Here is a 26,327-nt window from a genome sequence, read left to right as displayed (position 1 = left end):
CCTTCCGGGAGCTGCATCAAATCCTAGAACCACACCACACTAATTAGCCCTGAGTGGAAGGGGTTGTCATGGTGACCGGGCACTTTTTAAAGCACAGGAATGGTGTTCATTATTGTTCCAAGTCTTGAGCTGTGGGGAAAAGGTCAGGGTGGCAGTTGTTTTCCCGTCTGAAGTTTGGCCTGAGAGCCTAACGGAAGGTGGAATGTCCTTGGAGCCACAGGAAGATGGTGAGTGTGGGCCGCGCGTGGAGGGGCGGCTCCCCGGAGTAGTAGCTTTTAGGGTGTTTTAATAACTTGGGTGCCAGGCTAAGGAATTATAAGTGGCCGTGTCAGAGTGTGGATCAGGCACAGCCGCAGCTGAAGGAAAGGGAGTGTTGAGGTTTCTCCCTTGGAACCTCACTTCATTGTGCCAGTTAAAAGTTTCTGTGCTTCCAACCAAATTGAAGAAGTCTGACACATTCTTTGGTATTCGCTTTGTAAATAAACTTAGTGCTGTTCCTTGTAGGTCGTTACTGATCAGTTTATCTCCCAACTGGTAAGGCTCAAAGTGTTGTGGAGGAATGTTTTCAGAGCCGCCACTTACCTCCTGTGCCATGCCTTAAGCCAGAGGTGAGGGTATGTCAGGCTGCTGGACTTCCATAGCCTTATGCTTTTCTTGCCTACAGAGCTCAGACCCATAGACTAAAAACCCAAGTCACTGCTCTCGGGCTGCTTGCCGTAAATTGTTGGCTACACTCGGTTAGACACAGCAAGTAAAGACAACCTGACCACTGTTTGTTAAGGCATTCTTGAGAGAAGTCCGCCTGCCAGAGATGGACGCCTGTTCCATCAGGGGTGTGTGTGTGTGTGTGTGTGTGTGTGTGTGTGTGTGTGTGTGCGTGTGTGTGTGTGCGTGTGTGCGTGTGCGTGTGCGCACTGACTGTCTTAATTTGAGTTTTTAAATCTGTAGAATACCCTCCCTTTAAGCCTACTTTTGTGTTCATGACTGTGCTGTTTTTTGTTTTTGTTTTTTGGGGTTTTTTTTTTTTTTTTTTTGGTCTTTTTAGCAGTATGGCTTTGTTTTTTGGTCCTTTTATTAGACTTCTATAGAATAACGGCATACAAGTTAATTAAAGGGAATAGGGGCCTGGATTAGAAGACTGAATCTCCATCCAAAAAGCTGCAAGTGGGAAATGACCCACTTTGCTTTCCCCTGGAAAACCATTGTTCCTGCAGCAGTGCCAGCTGGCGCTGTGAAGACGGAGAAGACTGCAGAGGCATGGAGGCTGCCTCCCCTCCCTCCCTCCCTCCCTCCCTCCCTCCCTCCCTCCCTCCCTCCTCCAGCCTGTGTGTGTGTGTGTGTGTGTGTGTGTGTGTGTGTGTGTGTGTGTGTGTGTGTGTGTTCGTTCTTGGACTCACTCCTGTTGGAACTTGCAATAAGTGGGGTATCGGGCTAGAACAAACTCGGAGTCGTCTTGTCTCTTTTATCCCCTGACATTTCCAAACCACCCCTTCTCCAATTCTAGTGTCTGTGTGTCTGTGTGTCTGTGTGTCCACCTCATGTGTGCTCCTCACTGAATACTGTATTTTTAGCTAAGGAAACACCTCTATATCCTAAGTTTAATAAGCAGTGACGTGTGGGTGACACTTTAGACTTTTGAAAAAGGTTATTACAGAGATGAGAGTCAACAGCAGTGCATCTGTGACATGGTCAAATGTTTGAATATGGACGCCGTTATTTTAAGGAATTGTTGATATCTTTTAAGATATCGCAATGGTATGGTAATTATGTTAAACTGCTATAAATGCTAAAGTACCTACTGAGATTAAGCTGGCAAAAGCTATGAAGCAGTAAACAGGCTGGTGACCACGGCAGTGTCGACTGGAGCTGGGAACCGGTGACAGCGCCACAGACATGCACTTTTCAGTGTATGTTTTGTGTAGGTTCTAAGTGACTGCGTGTATGCGCACGGGCTCCCTAAAACACCAGTGAGGGCAGCCTCGCGAGCGCTGTGTCATCTAACTACCCAATCTCACGGTTTAGATGCCAGACCAGTTTGATCAGGCCGTCGTGCTCAACCAGCTGCGCTACTCTGGGATGCTGGAGACGGTGAGGATTCGAAAGGCAGGATATGCGGTCCGAAGACCCTTTCAGGATTTTTACAAAAGGTAAGGAACTAAATGCCATTCTCTCTTCCCTCTGACTTTTCCTCATCCATCCGTCCCTCTCTCCCTCCCCCGCCCTCAGCCCCCCCCTCTGTCCTCTCTTCAAAGGGGATGCATGCAGTAGAGCAAATAGCAAAGATAACACTGGGCCCCCTTTGCTGCAGATATAAAGTGCTGATGAGGGACTTGGCTCTGCCTGAGGACATCCGAGGGAAGTGCACTGTGCTCCTGCAGTTCTATGATGCTTCTAACAGCGAGTGGCAACTGGGGAAGACCAAGGTACAGTGGCAGGAACAACTGATACCACCCCACCGAGGGGGCCGGTAATACCCACAGGCTGTTCCATTCCCAAATACTGCTAAGTGGTGGTTGTTAACATCCTAAAGGTCCATGTGGAGTGTGTGTGTGTGTGTGTGTGTGTGTGTGTGTGTGTGTGTGTGTGTGTGTGTGGTGTGAGTCTGTGTGTGCATGTGTCTGTGTGTGTAAGTGTGTGGTGTGAGTCTGTGTGTGTAAGTGTGTCTGTGTCTCTGTGTGTGTGTATGCTCGTGTGTGTGGATGTGGGTGTAGCAGGCAGTCAAGGGTGCTAGCTGAATAAACCCCTTGTGTTACGGATCTACAAGCAACCCCCAACACCTCAGGAGTGAAACTCCAAAGCCCTCACAGGCTGCTTTGAATGCTGTGTGTGTCTCCTCCCTGCCACCACAGCAGCCATTGTGTGGAGACCAGCAGACAGCCTGAAACCCTGTGGGTTGCCAAAACCTCAGCCAAGAGCCAGAAGAGGAAAACCCACATCTTACCCTGCTGCTGTAGCAAGGTCCCCTAACCCCTTACTCCAGGTGAGAGCTGGGTGTAGAGTGCTCTGACTGAGAGATGCTAACGCCAAGTACCAATATCAGATGCAGCTAAGTTGGCCAGCGTGAGATCAAGGAGACCAGAGTGAGCCTGGAAGAACCTATAGTTTATCCAATCCTGAACCTGGTGTGTTTGTAACCACCGAACCAGTGAGCTTCTTTCCACCTTCAAACTTGATTTAGAAGTGTGTGTGTGTGTGTGTGTGTGTGTGTGTGTGTGTGTGCGCGCGCGTGCGTACTGAACTCAGAACTTCATACATACTGTATGCTAAGCATTTATTCTTACCACTAAATTATACCCTCGATCCCATATTTTCTTTCTCCTCCTTATTTTAAAAAAAAGATTTATTTTGTTTTTAATTATGTGTCTGTGTATGAGTGTGTGCACATAAGTGCAGGCAGCCATGGAGTTCAGAATTGTATGTGGGATCCCCGGGAACTGGGATTTATATGGGCAATCACGATTCACTTGATGTGGGTGCTAGGAATCAAAGTCGGGTCCACCGGAAGAACAGCAAGTGTTCCTAACCACTGGGCCATCTCTCCGGGGCCCAGAGTTGCCTTCTTGGTGTCAGTACATTTTTGTGCATGTAAACCTTTGAAGCCAAGACAGTGTGACGGTAATTGCATAGCAGGCATGGAGAGAAGGTAGGTTCCCGCAGACACCAAAATTATGATATCTTTGGATTGTCTGGATTCCTTCCTTCATCTCAGCTCTTCCTAAGCCAGTCTGTGTGTCTTTCCATTAAGGCTCTTGTCTAGGACCAGTGCTGGTACGTGAGGTAGTGTGCCCAGGCCACAGTGGCAGAGGACAGTAGGAACTCTAATGGCGATTTGACAGTCACCTATTGAATGTAGACATAACAAAGGAGGATGGGGCTTGACTCTCTGTCTGTGCCTTTTGTGTTCTTCTCGTCAGACATCCTGATTGGATTTTAGAATGTCTGTGGCAGGTGGGCCGTGTAAAATGCCCTAGATTAAAAGGTCTTATCGTGGGCGTTTGCAACAGACACCAGTAGAAAGGAAACAGATGTTGCCCCCAGAAGGCTGGCCCTGACTTTGAGATTCCCGTTCTTTTCCTCTGACACTTATCCCCCTCATGGACAGGTCTTCCTTCGGGAATCCTTGGAGCAGAAACTGGAGAAGAGGCGGGAAGAGGAGATTGACCGGGCAGCCATGGTGATCCGAGCTCACATCTTAGGCTACTTGGCACGGTAAGAAGCACGCCTGGGGAGCGACGTGAAGCTCTAGGAGGAGGGCTGTGACCCCAGTAGGGCGCTCTGTGGCTGTGCAGAGATAACCCAAGGTTAGATCCTGTTAAGTGACCACAGCAATAACCCTGTAAGTGTGACCTGGACGTGCTTGCTGCACACTTAAAAGTCACACGGAGACAGGGGCTCCACCAAAGCCTCTGGCGTGGCTCTTTACTGTGACGTTGCTACCTGAGTGCGTCTCTCTCATCCTAAACACTAGGGCTCGTGAGCATTTCAGATTCTGGAGCTTTTCATATTGGAATAGCTTACCTGCCTGGTCTCTCCTGAGTGGCAGTCAGAAATTCAAAAATACCCCAAGATCTGACTCTTTTGTTTTTCTGTGCTGAACACTGATTCTCCCACCCCAATACTTGTTCATGCATCCTCCACATTCATTCTGTCTCCCAGCTCCATCCCCAGCCCAGGAAGCTGAAGGTCTACTTCATTTTATGTGTGTGGTGTTTTGCCTTGCATGTATGTACTTCCTGGTAACGTGTGTGCACGCAGATGCTTGCGAGCTGCTTTTGGGGGTGCTAGGAATTGAACCCTGGTCCTCTGGAAGAGCAGCCTGTGCTCTTAGCCACTGAGCCATCTCTCTAGCTCTAGAATCTGAAGATTTGAAGCATATCGGCACTCAAGAAATTGCAGATTTGAGGTTTGGGGACGAAGGCTCCACAGCCCGTGTCACTTTGTCTAGAGACCCATTCCCTAGCTGCATCTTTCATGGTTGTTTTGTTATTGTCTTTTGATAAAAATTTCACTGTGTAGCCCTGACTGGCTTGGAACTCATGGTGTTGGTCACGTTAGCATCAAATTCAGAGATGTCTGCCTCTGCCTCCCCCTTCCAAGTGCTGAGACTAAAGAACATGCTACCATCTCTACCTCGTGGTCTTTTGATGGCTGTACTTTGCAGACCGTGTGAAATGCTAGGCATTCCAGTTTTCTGAAGCATGGGGCTGTCCTGCTGCAGGAGCATAGCCGGGATAAAGATGGGACTCTGACTTTCTTGTGTTTGGAATTATTCTTTTGTTTTTCTTCTGATTTGTTTAGTCTCAAGTCTCTTCCTCCTCTGACTGCCAGTCTCCATAATGAGAGACCGGGTCCAAGTCTGTGTCCTCTCCTTTTGTCTTCTAGTGTAAGCTCATCTGACTAGCTCACAGCCTCATTACCTCTGCGGCCACTCTTCTTTTGCAGAAAGCAATATAGAAAAGTCCTTTGTGGCGTGGTGACCATACAGAAGAATTACAGAGCTTTCCTCGCGAGGAAGAGATTTCTGCACCTGAAAAAGGCGGCCATCGTGTTCCAGAAGCAGCTCCGAGGACGGCTGGCACGCAAGGTTTACAGGCAGCTTTTGGCCGAGAAACGGGAGCTGGAGGAGAGGAAGAGGTTGGAGGAAGAGAAGAAGAGAGAGGAAGAAGAAAGGTACGTGCTCTGCTGGCTGAAACATAACGGTTCACTGGGAATGTTGCCCTTGTTGTCCTGTTAGGAACTCACTGTTGACCCTGGAGCTTACAAATCTGGGCAGGCTGGCTCATCTGCCTGCCTGCGTGCATATGTGCGTGTGGAGGCCAGAGGTTGAGTCAGATACTGATCTGGACAGGCTCGCTGACCAACGAGATTCATAGCGCCACTTGCTTCTGCTTTTCCAGCTTTGGAATTACCGGTGTATACCGCTGCCCTTCATTCTTCATGGAGGCAGAGGGTCTGAACTCAGGACTTCTGCTTAGAAAACAAGCACATTACAGACTGAGACATTTCCCCAGCCCTCTTCCTTCTCTTTTAACTGGCAAAGCTCTTCTCTGGGCTGAGTCCATAGCTCAGCAAAAGTGTTCACCTCATATATATACACAAGCACAAAACTTGAGATGTGTTAAAAGTGAGTTGTCGATTTTCACTAGCTGCTTTTCTTTCCTTAGAGAAAGAGAGCGAGCACAAAGAGAAGCTGACCTCCTCCGTGCCCAGCAGGTGAGGAACGCAGAGGTGTCTGGGGCTTTAGGTTCTTCCTTCCTGCTTCAGACATGGGCCCTGGGATTCAGAATGGAAATAAAGTAGGAGACAGTGGGAAAACAGGATGAGAGGATGTTTCTGGTACACTCTCTTACCCATCCCAGTGATGTGGAGCATAGAGAAGGCCTTGACATTTCAGTGTGAATCATAGTGTGGTTTCGCTGTGGCAAAGCACCACCATGTTAGCGTCCTAGAGATGCTGCCACATTCTGGGCCATTTCCATGGGTGGCCACCTCACTTACACCATGGTCCTTCCTTGATATTTATTTCCTGGCGTCTGTCTCCACTCTCCTCTTATAAGGATACCGTTCAAATTACATTCAGGGCTCAGTTCATTGACCTCACCTCATTTTAACTTAATTGCGCAGTTAAAAGCCCCATGTCCAACCATAGTTGTATTCTGAGGTGGATTTCAGTGTGTCAGCTGAGTGTGGGCACAGTTCCGTGTGTAAAAAGAGAAGAAGGTGCTTATTCTAAAACCCACCTTGCCCCATATCCAGGAGGCAGAAACAAGGAAGCAACAAGAACTCGAGGCCTTGCAGAAGAACCAGAGGGAAGCAGACCTGACCCGAGAGCTGGAAAAGCAAAGGGAGAACAAGCAGGTGGAAGAGATCCTCCGCCTGGAGAAGGAAATCGAGGATCTGCAGCGCATGAAGGAGCAGCAGGAGTTGTCGCTGACCGAGGCCTCCCTGCAGAAGCTGCAGCAGCTGCGGGATGAGGAGCTTCGCAGGCTGGAGGACGAGGCGTGTCGAGCTGCCCAGGAGTTCCTAGAGTCCCTCAACTTCGATGAGATCGACGAGTGTGTCCGCAACATCGAGCGCTCCCTGTCCGTTGGCAGCGAGATTTCAGGTGAGCTCAGCGAGCTTGCAGAGAATGCCAGCGGGGAGAGGCCAAATTTCAACTTCAGCCAGCCCTACCCGGAGGAGGAGGTGGACGAGGGCTTCGAGGCTGATGACGATGCCTTCAAAGACTCACCCAACCCCAGTGAGCACGGCCACTCTGACCAGCGGACCAGTGGCATCCGGACCAGCGACGACTCCTCTGAGGAGGACCCTTACATGAACTACACGGTGGTGCCCACCAGCCCCAGTGCCGACAGCACAGTGCTGCTTGCTGCCTCTGTGCAGGACTCTGCCAGCCTGCACAACTCCTCCAGCGGAGAGTCCACGTACTGCATGCCGCAGAACAACGGGGACCTGCCCTCCCCCGATGGCGACTATGACTATGACCAGGACGATTATGAGGATGGCGCCATTACCTCAGGCAGCAGCGTGACATTCTCCAACTCCTACGGGAGCCAGTGGTCCCCAGACTATAGGTATTCCGTGGGGACCTACAACAGTTCCGGAGCGTACCGGTTCAGCTCAGAAGGAGCGCAGTCCTCCGTGAGTATCTGCAGTCCTGTGCATAACTGTGGAAGAGCTCCACTGTCCACTCTCCGTAGCATTAACACAGATCCCTAAAGATTTCAGTCATATTCCTAAAGATATCCTTAAGGCCCTTCCTCTTTCCAAAGTCCCGTTAAACCAATTAAAATGGGGGTCATCACCAGTGTAAAGCCCAGAACTGACCTTCACCCAGGCCATGACTAAACTGACCTGTTATTTTTATTTCTCTGTGTGTAAACGTGTATATAGAGCCCTGAGAAAAACCATTCCTCAAAATACCATCTACCGTTTGTGAGCAGGGGGAGGAGAAGTAGGGGGAGAGGCAGGGGATTGGCCTGACCCTCACCCAGTAGGTTATAGTAGGCTACACTGGCCAGTGACCCTGGAGGTCCCTCTTCCTCCATTCCCTGGTGCTGGGATTATAAGCAGGTCTATACAACTCTAGCTGTTTTTACATGGACTTTGAGAAGCCACACAGGTAGTGTAGGCACTTCACTAGCAGAGCCATCTGCCAAGCCATAAACTACCGACAGGTTAGACAGGCAGATTCTGGTGTGGCCATACACCCACACTGGCGTTTTAAATGAGGCTCAGCATGGCCTTTCTGCAGAGGTACCTGGAGGAAGCTGGCCCACTCACTCTCCTGGAGAACGTTACTTACAGTACATACCACTCAGGCTATTTGTTTTAATAAGGAGGGATCTGTAGGGTTTGAACATGTTCTGTTCTTTTTTTAGTTTTTTTGGGGGGGGGGATTTTTTTTTCCTTCTATGTATGAAATGTCGTCTTTAGTTTCTCAGACTTGGCCAATGTTTTTGGCATAGCAACTTAAAGAAGAGTAACCCTTTCGTGCCTTGATTAAAATGAGACCCTTAAACATTCTTCTTTTTAGCATGGAGTCTTTGGATTAGAGTCAGCTTATATTGTAGGTATCAGGTCAGCTCACTAGCAGACCCTGGGTTTGAGTACTCTGTAATTCTGAATTCCTTGGATGGCCATAGTAGCTGTACCGTTCTGAGTCAGGAGCGCTCCTTCTCAGTTATGTGGAGCTGTAGATGGTTAGCCCATGACGGGTGTTTTCATTGCCCATTTCCCATCCTCTGCTTACCACTGCCTCTCCTGTCTCCTTGTCCAGTTTGAAGATAGTGAAGAGGACTTTGACTCGAGGTTTGATACGGATGATGAACTCTCCTACCGGCGAGACTCTGTGTATAGCTGCGTCACACTGCCCTATTTCCACAGTTTCCTGTACATGAAAGGTACAGCCTTCAGCTCTCCATAGCCCGGGTAGGGGTAAAGCTATGGAAAGTCATTCACACCCCTCACCTCAGTGATATGCCATTTAGGTGAATGAAGAACATTGGGTCACGTTGATGCAATGTGCCTATTACTCCCATGAGAATGTAGTCTTGACTCCCCTGGCAGGGGATAGGAGATAGGTAGGTTGAAGAGTTTGCAAACGTGAGGCATCCATTTTTAGTCACACTCTTCACCTGGCATCTCTTTCTCACTCACATATACATACATGCAAGCAAATGTGAATTCAGTAACTGCAGGAAGTCACTGGGACCCTCTCTAATGATAACCCCGACCTTCATTTTACACAAACACACACACACACACACACACACACACACACACACACACACACACACACACACACACACACACAAAGACCTGGAAGGATGTGCTGAGCCCTGAGAGACACAGCCTGCGAGATTACTTGCCACACCTACTTTGTGATGAGACTTTTCGACATCTATTCTAGTTGCTAGTCAACATCAAAAATGCCATGCTTAAATATTGAGCATTAGAAACCTCGAGGCACCTGCCATTTTGGAATTGTTTTTATTACGGGCTCATGCTTGTGCTTCGATGTTTTGGTGCTGGAGCCTATGTCGGTCCAGCATAGTGAGAAACTAATCATAACCAGGACTTGCTGCAGAGTCGAGCATGGAGGCAGAAACCCTCTTCAGTAGATGCCATCCTTGCATCTGCCAGCCTTTCCTCCTCCTCATTACTCCACAGCATGTATTTTGTTACTTCAGTCCTTCTCTTAACTTTGCCCGTCCACACATGTGTGTGTCTTTGTCTCTCTGTGAGTATGTGTGTCTGTCTGTCTACCTGCCTGCCTGCTCCCAGTCAGTGCTTAGAAGTGCAAATGTTGGGGAATTCTTAACCAAGGCTCTTGGCGATACATCTGAAAAGCCAGGGGTGTCTCAAGAACATGGTCGCCTACAGAAGACCCGATCAAGCAATAGACATAGAGTGGGGAGGAAGTCTCATGGGGGCCCAATCCTAGACAAAGAACTGCAGGAAACTATCGAATGCCGAGAGCAGAAAAAGTTTTCTCCAGGGAAGAGACTCCCTGTTGGTTATCCAACACCAAGTGGTCACCCTCAAATCTTACACATTGATGTTTTAAACTGAACAGCAGTTCCCACAAGCCACAGAGGGGGTCACTGCAGCAGCTGTTTTCCACACATTTCATGAAGATTTATCATTTAAAGTTAATAGGACAACAGAACAACCTTGTGCTTCAGTTTTCCTGTGGAGAAGATTAAAGTTACAAATCAAAACGATGCTAATGTCTCATTGTGAGAATCCTTGGCAGACTTGCTGCAGGGAAACAGCCCTGTCTTGGCTTCAGCACACAAGGTCTCAGCCAGCTGAGTGGAGAACATTGGAATGTCTAAGGAGGGCGAGCATCTGGGTATTTTAATGAGGGGAGGGACTGTCTCTGCTGTCTAGTCACGCCAGGAAGAGGTCTGTTGGATTTGTCTTCTGATCTGTAAAAGGAATGCACAGTCATTTGGGATTAAGTCTCCATGTTTAGGTATTCCTTACTCTTGTTACTGCTTGGTCAAAGGAGAGTGATGTTGTGAGCAGTTTTACAGTGAGCCATCTTCTTCCATGGACTGTTTTAAAAAGATGTCTGAGTGAAGGCAGTACGATGCTTCTCCTACATCTATGGGGAGTCTTGTTACCAAGGAGACGCCATCCTATGTCTTCAGTTAAAAGACATTTTCTGCCAAGTATGGTGGCAACTGCCTATTGTCCCAGCTATTCAGAAGGCTGAAGGAGGAGAGCAAGAGTGAGGGCAGCTTAGGCATCTCGATGAGAGCCTATCTCTAAGCAAAGGTTAAGAAATGGAGTGGGGTGGGGTTGGTGGAATGTGCTAGCTGGCTTAGACTGCAGAGGTCCTGGATTTGGTCCTCAGTGCCACAAGACAGGCAGGGAGGACGGAAGGCGGCTGGGCTAGCTCGGATTCCGTTGTCTCAGGTTTGCAGTCTGACCACATCACTCCATACTCCCACTTGTTTGTTAGACTCTCAGCCTCTTGCCTTTTATCCATAATCCATGTTCAGTCGGTGATGCCCTCCTTCCTATGAAAAGATGTGTTTGCCCAGAACACAGTCTTTCCTGCTGCCCTGGAAGTGAGACTTCATCACCAGTGCTAGAGCCTCGAATGACCTTTGACACATAGTCAGTCCACTCCTCTGGGGCACTCAGAGGACACTGTGGGACGGGGCTTCCTCATGCTCCCAGACATTATTCCTGGGTAGGTTGTCAGTCACTGGCTGCTGCCATGGGGACTGCTTAAGGGGATTTCTCAGCTAACTGAGGAGGAGCCATTTTGAATATGGGTGGAACAACATTCTTGGATCATCTTCTGCACACCAAGCAGAAGCCCCTGTTCCACTCGGGAAGGGTCTATGAGTGCACATCAGCTGGGGCTAAGCTCAAAACGAATGGCCTATGGATTGTGTCACTTGGTTTGGTTGACTTTGTAACCCTTTCTCTGCTCTTTTCTTGGGGGAAACAGGCGGCTTGATGAACTCCTGGAAGCGCCGCTGGTGCGTCCTGAAGGACGAGACCTTCCTGTGGTTCCGTTCCAAGCAGGAAGCCCTCAAGCAAGGCTGGCTGCACAAGAAAGGCGGGGGCTCCTCCACACTGTCCCGGCGGAACTGGAAGAAGCGCTGGTTTGTCCTCCGCCAGTCCAAGCTGATGTACTTTGAAAACGACAGCGAGGAGAAGCTCAAGGGCACCGTGGAAGTCCGCTCGGCCAAGTATGTTCCTGCAGCTTGGCTTCTTGTTTACGCTGATGGGTGCACAGATGTAGATGTGGAAGCTAGACACCAGTGTAGGGCGCCATTCCTCAGAAGCCGCTTTTAGAGATAGTCTGTCACTGGGGCTTGAGGCTTGCCAAATAGGTTAGGCTGCCTGGCCAGCACGCCCTAGGGACCCTCCTACTTGCGGCTCCCCAGAGTTGGGATTGCTAATACATGCCCACACACTCAGCTGGTTTTTATTTTCCCTTACCAACTAGCAAGGGAAAGGAGACGCTATTAAATAGGAAAATCGATAGTACAGACAAGTAAGACACAGAAATTCCCTGCCAGGGTTAGAGCAGGTCACATGAGGGAGTTTTATTGGACTTAAAGGAGTAATAGGCTGTACTTAGGGGTGTAATACAGGCAGTTCTCTATTTCAATGGACAGGTTTTAGTTATGTAACCTTTACTGTATATGTCCCTTCCCATAATGCATTGGATTTTATTCATATGCATGCTCAAGTATATATAGGCATAAGGGGGGAAGTAGGTAAGTCTTAAGTATTTACTTACAGGGAACATAGACTCAAAATTATTTCAGGCCCAATGGGCTCTTTTAAATCCCTTCTCCCTGGCTGTAACTGGAGAATGATTGGCTAGAGACTGTCCATATTTGATGGTAGTTAAAGGAAAAAGAAATTTATTCCAGTGTTTAGAGTAGGTGCACGTGTGGTTCAAGGCAGACAGGGGTGTCCTGAGTTACCAGGAGGTTGCTAGATGCCTTGCAGGGAGAGGGGTATGTGTAGATAGTATGTACAGGTGAGACCCCAATGCCTGGGTTCCGAGGCTTGAACCTAGGTCCATGAGCTTACATAGCAATTACTTTACAGACTCAACTCTCTCACTAGCCCGTGAGTTCTTTGCAGCAGTAGACTGGTAGAGGTACTCAGACAGTCTTGACAATTCACCTTACTGGGTTGAATTATGAAAGAACTGGAAAACAAGACTCAATCTTGGAATAATTAATTTTATTTACTTCCTTATTTATGCATTTATCCATATGTGGTTGCGATTGCATGCAGATGTTGGTTCTCACGTGGAAGATAGGCCCTTGGACATAGTACACCCACTGCAAACGTAATGCTGTGTCCACAGAGAGAACGTGGGGACAAACTGACAGATAGATAGATAGATAGATACATAGATAGATACATAGATAGATACATAGATACATAGATAGATACATAGATAGATCGATAGATAGAGAGCGCTATCTCAATAAACTGGAAAAGTGAAGACGGACATGACTGGGTAACTGGTTGAGAGCCCTCGTGTGAGGTGGCTGGCCCCTTCTTGTTCCTCCTCAGTCTGGCAGCCATCGGACAGCTGAATGGGGAGCGGATTGACAGGTGTGTTTTGAGATGAATCTCTAGCTCTTAGCTGTGATGTGCACACTAACCCCTCACCTGCAATTCCCCCACACTGGAAGGACAGAGCTGGGGTTTGAGTTCCACACAACCTCTCCTGCCAACACTCCCTTTTAGAAGCAAGGCTCTGGACTATCAAGGGACTACTGTTTTTGTTAAAATTTAATGTTTTTAGAAATTCGCTGGGGTGTGAGGCAGGGGGAGCACAGCTGATTTTCCCCGGTAACTAGGTACTGAGCATAAAAATCTGATTAAGAATAACCTATACCCATACTGCTGAGAACGGGAAACCACAAATATTTGGAAAGCGTCAGAATGAGTTTTGAGAGATGAGATTGACCCCAGAAGACACCAGCTGGCCTTAACGATGGAGGCTTGTTCTCTATGGGCTAGCACCAGCAACTTAGGGAAATTACTCATGGGATTGTGGAAAGGAAAACGAGGCAAGGCGTTTGATTTTAGGACCAATAATAAAGAACGGACAGCAAACTTTGGGGCCTGTCCAGGCTGTCTAGGAACAGGATTAGGATTTGGGGCAGCTTGGGTCTGTAGTGCTGTCAGCTCTGTGTGCCATGGTGCTCCCCTTTATTCATCCCATAGATGAGGACACATCTCACACAAATGCTAGGCCTCTGAGAGAATAAAGGAGCTTAAGAAAGAGAAAGGAGGCCACAGTGGGACAGGGATGGGTGGGTGGGGTGTTCATCAGACAAAAGCAGCACGCAGGTGGCCCTCCATGGCCGTGGTTTCCACATCTGCAGATTCAGTAAAATTATTCAGGGTGGGTATCTGTCCCAATACGCAGATACAGGTTTGTCCCTGGTTATTGCTGACACAGCGTGGGACAGCAGCGAGTAGTACTGGTGTACCCCGCGCTACGGCAGCGTATGGGAGAGGATGCCCGGTCACATAAAAACTGTGCGGAACTGCACCATTATGTCCCTTCTTAGCTACTTGCACAGTTTCTGTTGTTGCAACAGAACGCCGTGACCAAAAGGCAAATTGGGGGAGAAAGGGTTATTTGGCTTCCACTTTCAGATCATAGTCCATCTGCGGAGGAGGTCAGGACAGGAACTCAGTCGGGGCAGGAATCTGGAGCCAGGAGCCAATCAATGCAAAGGCAGTAGAGGGGTGCTGCTCTCAAGCTTGCCCGGCCTGCCTTTTTCTAGAACCCAGAACCACCAGCTAAGTGATGGCACCTCCTGCCATGCCCTGTACCCTCTGCATTGGTCACTAATGAGAAAACGCCTCAGAGCTGGATCTCATGGAGGCATGTTCTCGACTGAGACTCCTTTCTCTGTGATGACTCCAGCCTGTGTCAGCTTGACAAACAAAACTAATGTCCTCACCTTGTTTCAGTGACTCTCCTCCACTCATGCAGGGGCAACCACTGACCTGTTCTCTGACCAAGGGCATTTTGCCGAAGCAAGCCGCTGGTGTCGTTTCTTGTAAATATGTTAGCGTGCTCTTAGGGACTCTGGAACATTCCCATCAGATTGAGATTATCCCTCCTAACGTAGTAGATTCCTGCCCTGGTCCAAGCTTCCCACAGTTGCCTCATGCGTGCAGTGAAGACTGGTCTGTCGGTTTTTCTGGCTTGTGTCGATTCTTTCTTTTAATCAGAACCCAGTAAGATCTGTGCCCAACCTTTGGACACTGCAGCGCAACACTGTCAGCAAAGTGCACACTCAACAGCTGCACAGTAAGACAAAAACAAAAAAAGCAAAACCACATACTCTTTTCAGTACATCTGGGCCACATTCCCGGCCATCCTACGCTGTATGAGGCCCTGCCATGGGTTGAACATGTCTGGTTGTTTTAAGGTCACAATGTCTTCTGGCTTATAGATTCCCCTCATCCTCTGTCCTGTCTTTCATGTGCAGCTAGAATCAAAGACTCTTTCACCCAGGACCCAGCTTCCAGGCTTCACTGGTTACACGCTGTTGCTTGACGGAGCCTGTTCTCCCCATCCCAGTGTTGCAGTGAATTCGCCCTTGTTCCTCGAGGGCGATCAAGTGAAGTCCTTTTTCCCCCCTTACAGTGTTTCTACTTGAATGGTCGGTTGTTAAGGCAACATATGAGTTCATTAGGGGGTTGCAAGACTTCAACTGTAGGTACTGTTTCCAGCGTGTCTTCTTTCCCTCATCTGTGTCCCCACCCCAGGAGTGCCCGGATCTATATGTATAGATACCTAGGCTCTATATAAAAAGGCATGGTGTTTGTATACAACCTGCTTCTCCCCCTATATGATGAAGTACCTGGAGATTCCTCGAAATAACTAGTACAATGTGAATGTTAATGAACATTTATATTAGGGGAATTTTGATAAAACTTGCATGTGTTCAGTTCAGGAATAATTCTTCTGAGTACTTTGAGTCTGATGTTGTTAGAGTCTTCTGTTACCTAAACCATTTCTATAAAGAAAGCATTCCCTAGTGTTTGCCGCTAATGGGTACCCCGAGGTGCTCTCTCTGTATAGTACAGTCAAGCCGAGTGCTTGCCCTTCCGTTCATCCTCCGGTTTCCAGGAAATCCGTGGTTCCTTTGCATCACCGAGCACTGACTGCTTCATTGTTTTTTGTTTTTCCAAGTATCTTTGTGCACATTTGTGTTTAACAGGGGGTTAGTGATTCCCAGCCACTGCAGCCCTGCTGCGTCCCCACAGTAGCCCCACATCTGGACGGCAGAATTCGACAGGCCACGTAATCCTTGATCTGTTTCCTGTACCCCCAGCCATCTCTGAAAGCTTGTTTTCTAACTTGACAGGGTGCTCTCTGCTCTCTTTAGATTGAAGATCTCTCAACAGAAGGCCTTGGCTTTATTACTTCTTAGTCAGCATTTGAACTAAAGCCCAGCCACCCTGAAGCCCTGTCAACGTCCCCACCGTCTTCACTTCAGAGAAGCTTATTCCGCTCCCTAGGACCCTGCCTATGTTTCTGAGCATTCCTGGGATTTTGAGGTTCAGACCTGTGAGACTGGTCATAGACTCCGAAGCCTCACTTACATACACGAAAGGTCTGAGTTCTTGAGAGGGAGAAAGCCAGTATTCCTGGGGACCATTCTTCTGCTTCCTCGGATCTGTGCTGGGTGGGTTTTAGCAACTTGACACAAGCCCGGGATCATCTGGGAACAGGAAACCTCACCTGAGACCAGGTGTCAATTAGACTGGCCGGCAGGCCGTTCTGTGGGGACATTTTCATGATTTATGATTGATTTAAGAAAGCCTAGACCACTGTGCAGAGTGCTAGTCTTAGGCAGGCGGTTCTGGAAAGCAGAAGAAAGCAAGCTAACCATGTCATTTGAGAAAGCAGTAACTACCATTCCTCCATGGCCTCTGCCCCAGTCCCTGCCCTGGATGCGTCTCCCAGTGGTGGACTGTGATCGGGACGTGTAACAAATAACTCTTCCCTCCCCGGCATGCTTTGGTCATGGTGTTCAGGTTGTTTGCTTAAAGCTTTGGCTTTTATTTCCGTGTGTTTGTGCTGGAAGGGGCTGTGCACATGTATGGGGGTACTCACAAAGGCCAGAAGAGGGTCTCAGGTCTCAGGTAGCTGTGAGCTACCTGACATGGCACTGGAAATCGAACTCTGCTCCTGGAAGAGCGGGAGAGCTCTTAACTGCTGGCTGAGCCATGCCTCTGGCCCGGAGTACATTTAGTTTTGTTTCTGTGAGTCCGGCAATATGGTCACACCATATCTACTGTTTCTAGCCTGTTAGAATTTCAGTTGTATTGACATAAAGAAATGCTTTTGCTGTGAATAAATTCACGGCTCCCAATATCAAAGTGAACGAGCAGATCCTCAAGATTGCTCTAACGTGGAGTGCATTGCCAGCTCTGGTCTGATCCTGGATATCTTCTTGTGATTTACCCTAATTTAATTAACCTGCCCAATCACTGCGTCTCGGATGTTAATTAGGGAGTGTCTAAGTGAGATCAGGATGACAGCAAAGTCTGCCCTTGCTCTGGAGCCTGTAGTGGAGGCAGCGATGCAGAGGGGATGCCAGGGACCCCCTCGTCCTGTCATGGGAAGCTTCTTTCTTGGTTTGGTCAGCTTAACAAACACCCACAACCGGGTAATTTCTAATGAACCAAGTTTACGTTGCCCGTGGTCTAAATGCCAAGAAGTCCAAGATGAAGGAAACACATCTTCGTCATCCATGGCTGAAAGGCAAGCATGAAGCAGAAGAGAGTAAGGAACGACCCAGGGAGCACATGTTTTGAATCCTCACTGTGAAGGTGGAGGCAGGAGACTTGCCAACTTGAGGCCAGCCTGGCTGTCAAAAGAGACCCTACCTATCTCTATAAAAAAATGCAGAAGCGATAGCTCAGTGGTGGAGCGCTTTGCTTGTCTAGCATGCACAGGGCCCGGATTCAATCCCAGCACTGTAGGAAGGAGGGGTGGAGTGGCTGGAGTAGAGAAACGAAAGGAAAAGAAAAACAAAATAATTTCCAGCCCCAAGAGCTTTACGATAGTAAAGTGTCACAATAGTAGAGTGTCATAGCTAATCCCTTCTTCGGGGTCCTTCCTGTAAGTACCTACTCTGATCACATAGCCAACGTAGGAGCTAGGGAGTGGCATCCACAAACCACAGCTGCTGAGACAAACCAGGGAACAAGCTCACACGGGACCAGGCTGCCTCCTGGGTTTCCTCCTATTGTGCACAGGGCAGAGGGTAGAGGGCAGAGGACAGCTTTTCTGGGCTTTGAGCAGAGTCAGACATTGGGTGTCCACTGAGCTAAAAGATGACTGCAAGGAGTCATCAGGAAACACCCTGGCACACTCCTCCCACCCCAGAAACACTATTGGGAGCACAGGGAAGTCTGGCGCCCCCTGGAGGTCGCTAATAAAGGCTGACAATAATGTGCTTTTAATCCTCTGGAGAGCCACCCTTCATTTCTTGCATGTTTATGATTTCAGTCACATGTGGTCAAAAACTACCAGTTAGAAAAATTCATATTTAGAGGGAAAAAAAATAGAGAAATGGCCTACCTTTGTTTCGGGGTATTACAATTATTCTGTTATTGATTGTCCTTGCTGTATCTGATTTGCAAAGTAAGCTTTACAGTTCCGATGCTTGGACGGGTTGTATGTCCCAACCTGGAAATCCAAAATCTAGAACTCTCCAGACTTCAAATGCTGCTATGATGCCTCAAGTGGAAAATTCCACTCCGCCCTCATATGACCAGTTGCAGTCAAAATCCAGGCGTGTAGAAATCAGTGTATAAAACTGCATTCAGGAAGCTGGAGTATAGCCCCACAGTATACCTTCTGCTTCACATAAAACAAATGCCTTTCCGGCTATGAGTGTATGAAAAATAAATGCATCCCATATTTAGACTCAGGTCCTGTTCTGAAGCATAAAACCCTGGGTCTCAGGTGTTCTGAGCCAGGGACACTCTACACTGTATGGGGAATCCCATAGTGTATGCGATGTGACATTTACTACTGTCTCCAGTCTCGGGTACCTCCTAGAAACCTCAAAAGAAATCTCTCCGTAGCTTGGGGCGGGGTGGTATATGATCTCTAAAGGAATACTTCCCACTTGGTAAGGTTACCTCTCTCAGTTATCCGTAAGAGTTTTGCATTCCTGACTTCCATTCTGCCTTTGCGTCTTGCAGGGAGATCATCGACAACACAAACAAAGAGAACGGGATCGACATCATTATGGCCGACAGGACCTTCCATCTCATTGCGGAATCCCCCGAAGATGCCAGGTGAGGTCTGGGGATGGGCTGCCCTCTCACCACAACCCACCCCCGGCTCCCGAGCCCAGGTCCGAGCCCAGGCGTGAGCCCCTCGCAGACACCGTTTATTATGTTGCCTTTGAGGGGTTTTAGGTTTTCGGTTGGGTTTTCTATCCGGGACGGTTTTAGAGGCACAGGAGGTGTTTGTGTCTTGTCCTTTAGGGAGCCTTGCCTCAGCAGATGTGTTCAAACACAGCAGTGTCACGGTTTTCCAGCCTCAGAGAGCACTGGATAAGATAGTGCCTTCCACTGCCACTAGCATCTGGTACACGCATCACTGAGAGCCTGCCCTCCCTCCCTCCTTCCCTGTGGATCTTTCTGAGCTTTGGAAGTAAAGAATTTGTATTTGCCTTAGCCGTCCTCTGCTTAACAAATGACAGTGCCGTGGCACACGGAGGATGGAAAGTCTCTACCTTGGAGGACTCGGTGGTCTAACCTTAGCTATTAACTAACATTAGCCACATCGCAGGTAGAATTAACTCATTTGGTTCCCAGTCAGTCCTGTGGGGTAGCTGTCATTTATACTGTGTGGACCGAGTGACAGAGAAAGGCACACACAGGAGTAGTATACGGACTCAGCGCTGTTGTATGGACACACGCTCCTCCTGCGTTTCTATCCGAAGAGGCTCGAGTCTCAGGCTGAGGGGAGATGAACGTGGAGTGGCTTGCCAGCTGGTGCAAGCTGGCGTCTTCAGACCTTGAGCTTACTTACGTTGGAGCTTTGAGCCTCGGGAAGAGACAAAGCTCTGGAAAAATGACATTTGCTCTTCAGTGACACACATCACAGGGCCTTGTAGAGTCTAGGACACCATGAAGTAACCTGTCTATTCTTGGCCCGTCATGGGACCCCAGGGCTCTGCCCGAGGCAGTTGTTACCTGCCCTGAGCAGTTCTAGGTGGTAATCTATGAGGATGACAGTGAGCGGCTTCTGCTGGTCAGCGTCCTGCCCAGAAGTCATCAGAGATTTCTTTTTTTGTTTTTTGTTTGTTTGTTTTTTTGTTTTTTTCCAGAGCTGAGGACCAAACCCAGGGCCTTGCGCTTGCTAGGCAAGTGCTCTACCACTGAGCTAAATCCCCAACCCCCAGAGATTTCTTATACTTTTTTATTTTATTATTTTATTTTATGCGCATGCATTTCTTGCATGTGTCTGGGCAAGGCTATCAGGTCCCTTAGAACTGGAGTTACAGACAGCTGTGAACTGCCATGTGGGTACTGGGAATTGAACCCAGGTCCTCTGGAAGAGCAGCCAGTGCTCTTAACCGCTGAGCCATCTCTCCAGCCCCCATCAGAGATTCCTGTTGACTCCTCACTCATTGCCTGCCATTGCAGTGCTTTTAAGTTGCTGTGACACCACAGAAGCAACAGGAAAGGTCAAAACACCAGAAAGTAATTCTTCCCATGGGAACAGACTGAAGCCTTGGCTGGACTCATAAATTATAGCACAAACTAGAAAAACAAGCAGACCTGAAATTACAGCCCCAACGTTCTGTCTGGGACTCCTAGAGCCCACACGTGGCTTGCTGTGGTCCAGAGACTGCCCACAGATTCTCAGCTGAATCACAGGGCAGGCATCTGGCAGTTGCTCTGTCTGCTTTGTGTCGTAATGAACCTGCTAAATTTAACATTGTGAAGGTTTTTACCCAAAACCATTTTCCCCTGACCAGAGGAACACGTTCTTTAAAAAAAAAAAATCCCTTTATAGATTTAAAATTAGACATGATTCATAAGAAATGTAAGAGTATCAATAGAAATGAAAACCCAGACAATTTTGTTCTTTGTGTATGTGTGTATTTGTGTGTGTGTGTGTGTGTGTGTGTGTGTGTGTGTGTGTGTGTGTGTGTGTGTGTGTGTGATCCATACAGCATGCATCTTGAACTGTGCTGTATTGCAGTGTTTGATTTAGGGGACATTTGTTTGATGTTATGGGGCCATGACTACAAGGTGCCTTCTGGTTTACCAACAAGGATGACTAAAGGCACATGAGGATGTCTCCTGCCTCGTTTTCTCCAACAATCCACAGTATTGAGTACTTTCAGCATTTGCTCCATCAGGAATCTTAGGAAGGAGCTTTAGTTTTTGCTGCAAGTAAAGCTTTATGTGAGGATGTTGGCTTTTCCCTTAATTATTCCCTTGCCTAGTGAGTCTTTATTTCTTAGATGAGTTCACTCATAAAGATGTAAGAAAAGCCCAGATAGGAAAGGGGTACCTTGGCTTCTCTGGTCCCTCGTGTGTTTTCGTAATTAACACTGTGTGAGTGTGTGTTGTGTATGTGTGTACGCGTACATGCATGCATGTAAATATGTATGTTCTAGTTCATTTTCTCTCTGTTTCAGGTTCTGCTTCTTATGGGACTTTTGTTCTGCTTTGCGTTTCTCCATCTTTCTGATTACAATGCTCTGGAATTGAAATGAAAATGGAAGAATTTTGATCACAATAATTTTCTGCTTTTGATTTAGACACCTGTTTTGATTTGTGCCTCCCTTGTGGTTTTGTGTGTGTGGGCCCTGGCCAACCACAAAAACCCCAGTGTGCCCCAAGTAGAAAGACAGACATCAACACTGGGTCTGAGGGAGTTGCTCCTCCATTGTTGACTTTCTTTCCTTGTCTTCTGGGACATGGATATAGTACTCAGCGATGTGATGTCTGAGAACCGGCCGGGGTGGGTGCTTACTGTGACAGTACATCCTTGGGCTGTTTTTATTTTTAACTCTGCTTACCATAGCATGTACCTCAGCTTGCTGGTAAGAAGCAGGCGCATTGGAGACAAAGTGGCTCAGAGGCGGTGTCACGTGGGCAGGAAGCACGCAGAGCATCGTTTTGCCACTCTGAGCTTGGCCACCCGTGACTGTCGCTCTCTCTCTCCACAGCCAGTGGTTCAGCGTGCTGAGTCAGGTCCACTCGTCCACAGACCAGGAGATCAGAGAGATGCACGATGAACAGGCAAACCCCCAGAATGCTGTGGTGAGTGAGGGGCGGGTGGAGGCTGGGTGTCCAACATCTTAAATCCTGCTTAAAATCTTGTATCGAAAAATTGAATTACACATGAATTCTTCTACCTAAAAATCTTTTTAGAGAAAGATAATCATAGTTTTTATGATTGTACCTGAAAACTTAGATTTTGAAGAATCACATGAATTGTGAATAATGTTTTGTGTGTGTGTGTGTGTGTGTGTGTGTGTGTGTGTTCTGGACACACAGGAAGTTATGTACCCCTTTTTGTTTTAAGATTTATTTTTATTTATGAATACACTGTAGCTATCTTCAGACACACCAGAAGAGGGCACCAGATCTCATTACAGATGGTTGTGAGCCACGATGTGGTTACGGGTATTGAACTCAGGACCTCTGGAAGAGAAGTCAGTGCTCTTAACCACTGAGCCATCTCTCCAGCCCACAATTTATTTTTTTTAAAAGCCTTGTTTTTGAAATTGTGTTTAGGTTTGGTGAGTGTGCGTTGCATTTACCCTGAGAGAACACAAGAGGGCATCAGATCCCACTGGAGCTGGGGTTCCCGGTGGTTGTCAGCCACCTAGTGTGCGTGCTGGGAACTAAACTCAGGCCTTCTAAGAGTAGTATACTCTCATAACTAACTACTATTTTTCCCTCCTTGACCCCCCAGAAAACTTTAAAATTAAATGTCTCTTCACAGAATAATTGTTAAATTAAATTAATAAAGGATTATAGCATAAATCAGTAAACTTACAATATTAAAAAATTGATGGCAAGTCATCAGTAAAAATGGTTTAAGAGTAAGAGGGGGACTGCCTGATAAATTTATGGGTTTTGGGGTTTTATCTTTTTTTTAAGATTTACTTATTTTATGTATGTGAGTACACACTGTAGCTGACCAGAGGAGGTCATCAATTCTCATTACTGGGAATTGAACTCAGGACCTCTGGAAGTGCTCCTAACCACTGAGCCATCTCTCCAGCCTCTGAATTTATAACATTTTAAGGAGTGCGCTAGGATCCACCAGAACTCTATTAAAGGGGGGTGGGGGGGGACTTCTTTTAAACAACTTATTTTGCTTCTCATCAAAAAAAGAAAAAAGGGAAGAAAGAAGGCATTTCCTTGGTTTGTTTTCAATGGAGTTGTAGTCCAGGGATGCCGTGTGAGGTCATCCGTGTAAGGTCATGCTGTTCTGGTTCCTTTGTCACCATCTCCTTTTTGTCCCTTTGCAGGGCACACTGGATGTGGGGCTGATTGATTCTGTATGCGCCTCTGACAGCCCTGATAGGTAAGCTCCAGTATGGCTCTTGAAAGACAACATCTGCACATCCTCATGGGTAGCCTCTGGCCTTGCCAGTGCGCCCTTTGCTCAGCTGTGTATGGAGCCTTGGCAGCCACCTCATCTAAAGTCTTCTAGAAGGCTGACTTTGGGTTGCTAAGGTAAAGGAGAAGCCAGACCTTCACAGTCCATTTTCATATACTGCCACACAGGAAGGAGCCCTCCTGTCTCAGCCTCTCAAGTTCTAGCACCCATTGTGTGAACAACCATATCTAACAGTCTTGGAATTCTCATGGCAAGAGAATGGCCGTTTGGGACAATGGTATCCCAGCGTAGAGAGTCTATAGCATTGCTTTCCCTAAATATTAATAGTGACCTGACGATAGCATACATGGGAAACAGATATAATAGATATAAATACAGCCATGAGCCCTGACCTTGACATATCCACTGTGACCTTAAAGGCAAACCATCTTCAGATTGCCTTCATTGAGTGTCTGTTTTTGCTGCTTGTAAATTCCTTTTTTTTTTTTTGGTCCTTGGCTGACTTAGTCGTCCTAGGGGCAGAGTCAGAATTAAAAACTGACTTTTGCCAATGCTGGTAATAGCCAGAAGGTAAACATGAGTGTGTTAAGCCTTATATAAATAGTAATTTTTTTTTTAAAGTCTACTAGGCAAAGTAAGAACCCTAGGGGTCCCCATTATGTACTCTGGGGCTGTTGGGAGATGAGACTCTTTGTCTCCAGAAGTCAGCCAACGCCATTTAACACCTGTGCTGTCAGTCACCGAGGGCCAGAGTCTGTGTTTACTTAGGTTCTGCCTTACTAAGCCTGCTGCTTTTCACAAGCTCCACCCCAGCAGGCCTGGCCCACACCAAAACCTTTGCATTCTGCTGTTTGATTTTTTTTCCTACCTTTCTTCCTTCCCAGCTACGGTTTTTTTATTTGTTGGTTTGTTTTGGTTAGGTTTTTTTCAAAACCAAGTTTTTTTCTGTGTGTTCCCGCCTGTCCTGGAACTGGCTTTGTAGACCAGCCTGTCCTTAGACTCACAGAAATACAGCTGCCTCTGCCTCCTGCGTGCTGGGATTGAAAGCATAGGCCAGGCCTGGCTGAGCTACAACTTTTAAGGACCTCTGACTACACAGACAGGCAGTCCACCTAACCCTTTCTTTCTTGAACTCCGGTAATGCTTTGCTACAGGGAACATTTGAAAGCTCACAAGGAAGAGTTCACAGTCAGTAGTATAAGCAGGTAGATAGGGAGGTAGTGTGCCCACAGTCCCGTGAGGACTTCTGAAGGGTGACAGACAGGAGCGCAGGACAAAGTAAGTTTCCATTATCCCTTTATCCCCATCTGGGAAATGAGCCCTTGCTGAGTGGCTTTGAAAACATGGGCACAAGCTGCTTTTTCTACCAGGGACAATCAAGGGCATAACATGTTCCATTGGCACCCACTTGCTAATCCTCTGTTACCACTGTCTGGTATTTCATTCGCAACTCACAGCAATATTATCCAAGGTTATATCCAGAGTTAGGAAGAAATGGGTTTGGAGATGCTTTTATTTAAAAAAAAAAATATTTTGGCTTCCCGGGACTAGTTTCTTCTGGAAAGTCTTGTGGAAGGAATGGTTTCCCTCTCAGGCATTTTCTGGATGAATGTGTTGCTCCGAGTATAAAGGTTAATGATGCATAAAATGAATGCCACAGAAATATGAGCAAGGTTTGCCTTAGTGTGAAATATAAATAGCATTCCAGTGTCTCCTGGGGATCCCTGCGCTGCCAGGGACAGGGCCACGAAGCCTTGCTGCAGACAGGTGGTGCTCGCACTGGGTCTCAGAGCCATCCCTCTCGCCCCGTCTCCTCTCTCAGACCCAACTCATTCGTGATCATCACGGCCAACCGGGTGCTGCACTGCAACGCAGACACACCAGAGGAGATGCACCACTGGATAACACTGCTGCAGAGATCCAAGGGGGACACCAGGGTGGAGGGCCAGGAGTTCATCGTCAGAGGTGACTGCCAGCCAGATTTCTTTGTCGTCTTCTGAAGTCAGGGGCTCTAAACCTGGTGCACATCCGTGCATCACTAGACAGGCACTGAGGTCCACAGAACCCCCCTGTTAGACAACAGGTGCAGACCACCGTGTCCGGTTCTTTACATGGTTGCTGGGACTCCAGGCTCAGGCTCTCGGACTTACGCAGCAAGCAGTGTGTGAGAGAGCGGTCTCCTCAGCCTTAAACAGCTTCTCCAAGTTACTTGGTCAGAGGAGTTTGGGGAAAAAAAAAAAAAAGCAGTGATCACAGCCATTTTCTAGCCGTAGGCAAATGTGCAACCTGTATTTAATGTTTACAGATGTAACGAACGATGCTACGACACTTAGGGTTTTGGCTTATGTTTTTCTGTTCTGGGGTTGGGTCTGGTAGCTCAGGTATGCCCCGAAAGCACTCTACCACTGATCTTTTCCCCCAGCCCTATTTCACATCCTTCCGACTGACGCTTGCTTGGCCCTTCCTTTCCAGGGTGGTTGCATAAGGAAGTGAAGAACAGCCCGAAGATGTCCTCGTTGAAACTGAAGAAGCGGTGGTTCGTGCTGACACACAATTCCCTGGATTACTACAAGAGCTCAGAGAAAAATGCTCTGAAACTGGGCACTCTGGTCCTCAACAGCCTGTGCTCTGTCGTGCCCCCAGATGAGAAGATATTCAAAGAGACAGGTACCAATGACCCTGGACTGAAGCACAGCCAGGCTCAAAGCGAAAGGGTGACAAGTGAAGTGACAAGAGGCCAGGCTTGCTCTACTAAGGGAATAAGACGTTGTATTTTGGCTTCCTCCACCCCAAAAGAAATTCTATTTTTTGATCTACCTCCTAAGGATGGCTATGCTTGGTTCTAAAGGCTTAGTATTCCAAGCTATAGTGACGATTTGATTTCAGAGATGCAGAAAAGAGCCCAATAGGAACAAAAAAAAAAAAAAAAAATAGAAAGACCTTTAGAATCATCAGATTTTATCCTAGTGCATAAGAAACTGCTGTGTAGGTAGGTAGGCTGGTTTGGTTTGGGGTTTTCTCTTCCTCCTAATTGTGGCACTATATGAGATTGCTTCTTTTGATTTCTGTCTCTAGTTGTGATATGGGACTTTTTAAAATGCAGTCGTTCCATTTGTGTGGGTGGTGGCGCACAACTTGTCTGAGCACACAGACTCTGCAGTATCAGTCTTGGCTGAGGAAAAGA

The 26,327-nt window shown here is 47.6% G+C and overlaps 1 protein-coding gene across 1 annotated transcript in view; it reads left to right on the top strand.

Moving 5' to 3' along the window:
• The window catches only part of Myo10 (myosin X), a 202,439-nt gene that overhangs the window by 162,262 nt on the left and 13,850 nt on the right, over positions 1–26,327 (top strand). Inside the window, exons 20-32 of the mRNA XM_032898696.1 lie at positions 2,023–2,147; positions 2,309–2,423; positions 4,103–4,209; positions 5,443–5,670; positions 6,165–6,213; positions 6,757–7,641; positions 8,780–8,903; positions 11,471–11,714; positions 18,745–18,840; positions 21,738–21,831; positions 23,052–23,107; positions 24,966–25,108; positions 25,616–25,810. Of these exons, the coding sequence (XP_032754587.1) occupies positions 2,023–2,147; positions 2,309–2,423; positions 4,103–4,209; positions 5,443–5,670; positions 6,165–6,213; positions 6,757–7,641; positions 8,780–8,903; positions 11,471–11,714; positions 18,745–18,840; positions 21,738–21,831; positions 23,052–23,107; positions 24,966–25,108; positions 25,616–25,810 (2,461 nt within the window). The remainder of the gene's footprint in view (positions 1–2,022; positions 2,148–2,308; positions 2,424–4,102; positions 4,210–5,442; positions 5,671–6,164; positions 6,214–6,756; positions 7,642–8,779; positions 8,904–11,470; positions 11,715–18,744; positions 18,841–21,737; positions 21,832–23,051; positions 23,108–24,965; positions 25,109–25,615; positions 25,811–26,327) is intronic.

The sequence above is a fragment of the Rattus rattus genome, chromosome 3, assembly GCF_011064425.1.
Source record: "Rattus rattus isolate New Zealand chromosome 3, Rrattus_CSIRO_v1, whole genome shotgun sequence".
NCBI lineage: Eukaryota > Metazoa > Chordata > Mammalia > Rodentia > Muridae > Rattus > Rattus rattus.
The sequence above is the reverse complement of the archived record's forward strand: the minus strand, read 5'-3'. Positions and strand labels throughout refer to the sequence as shown.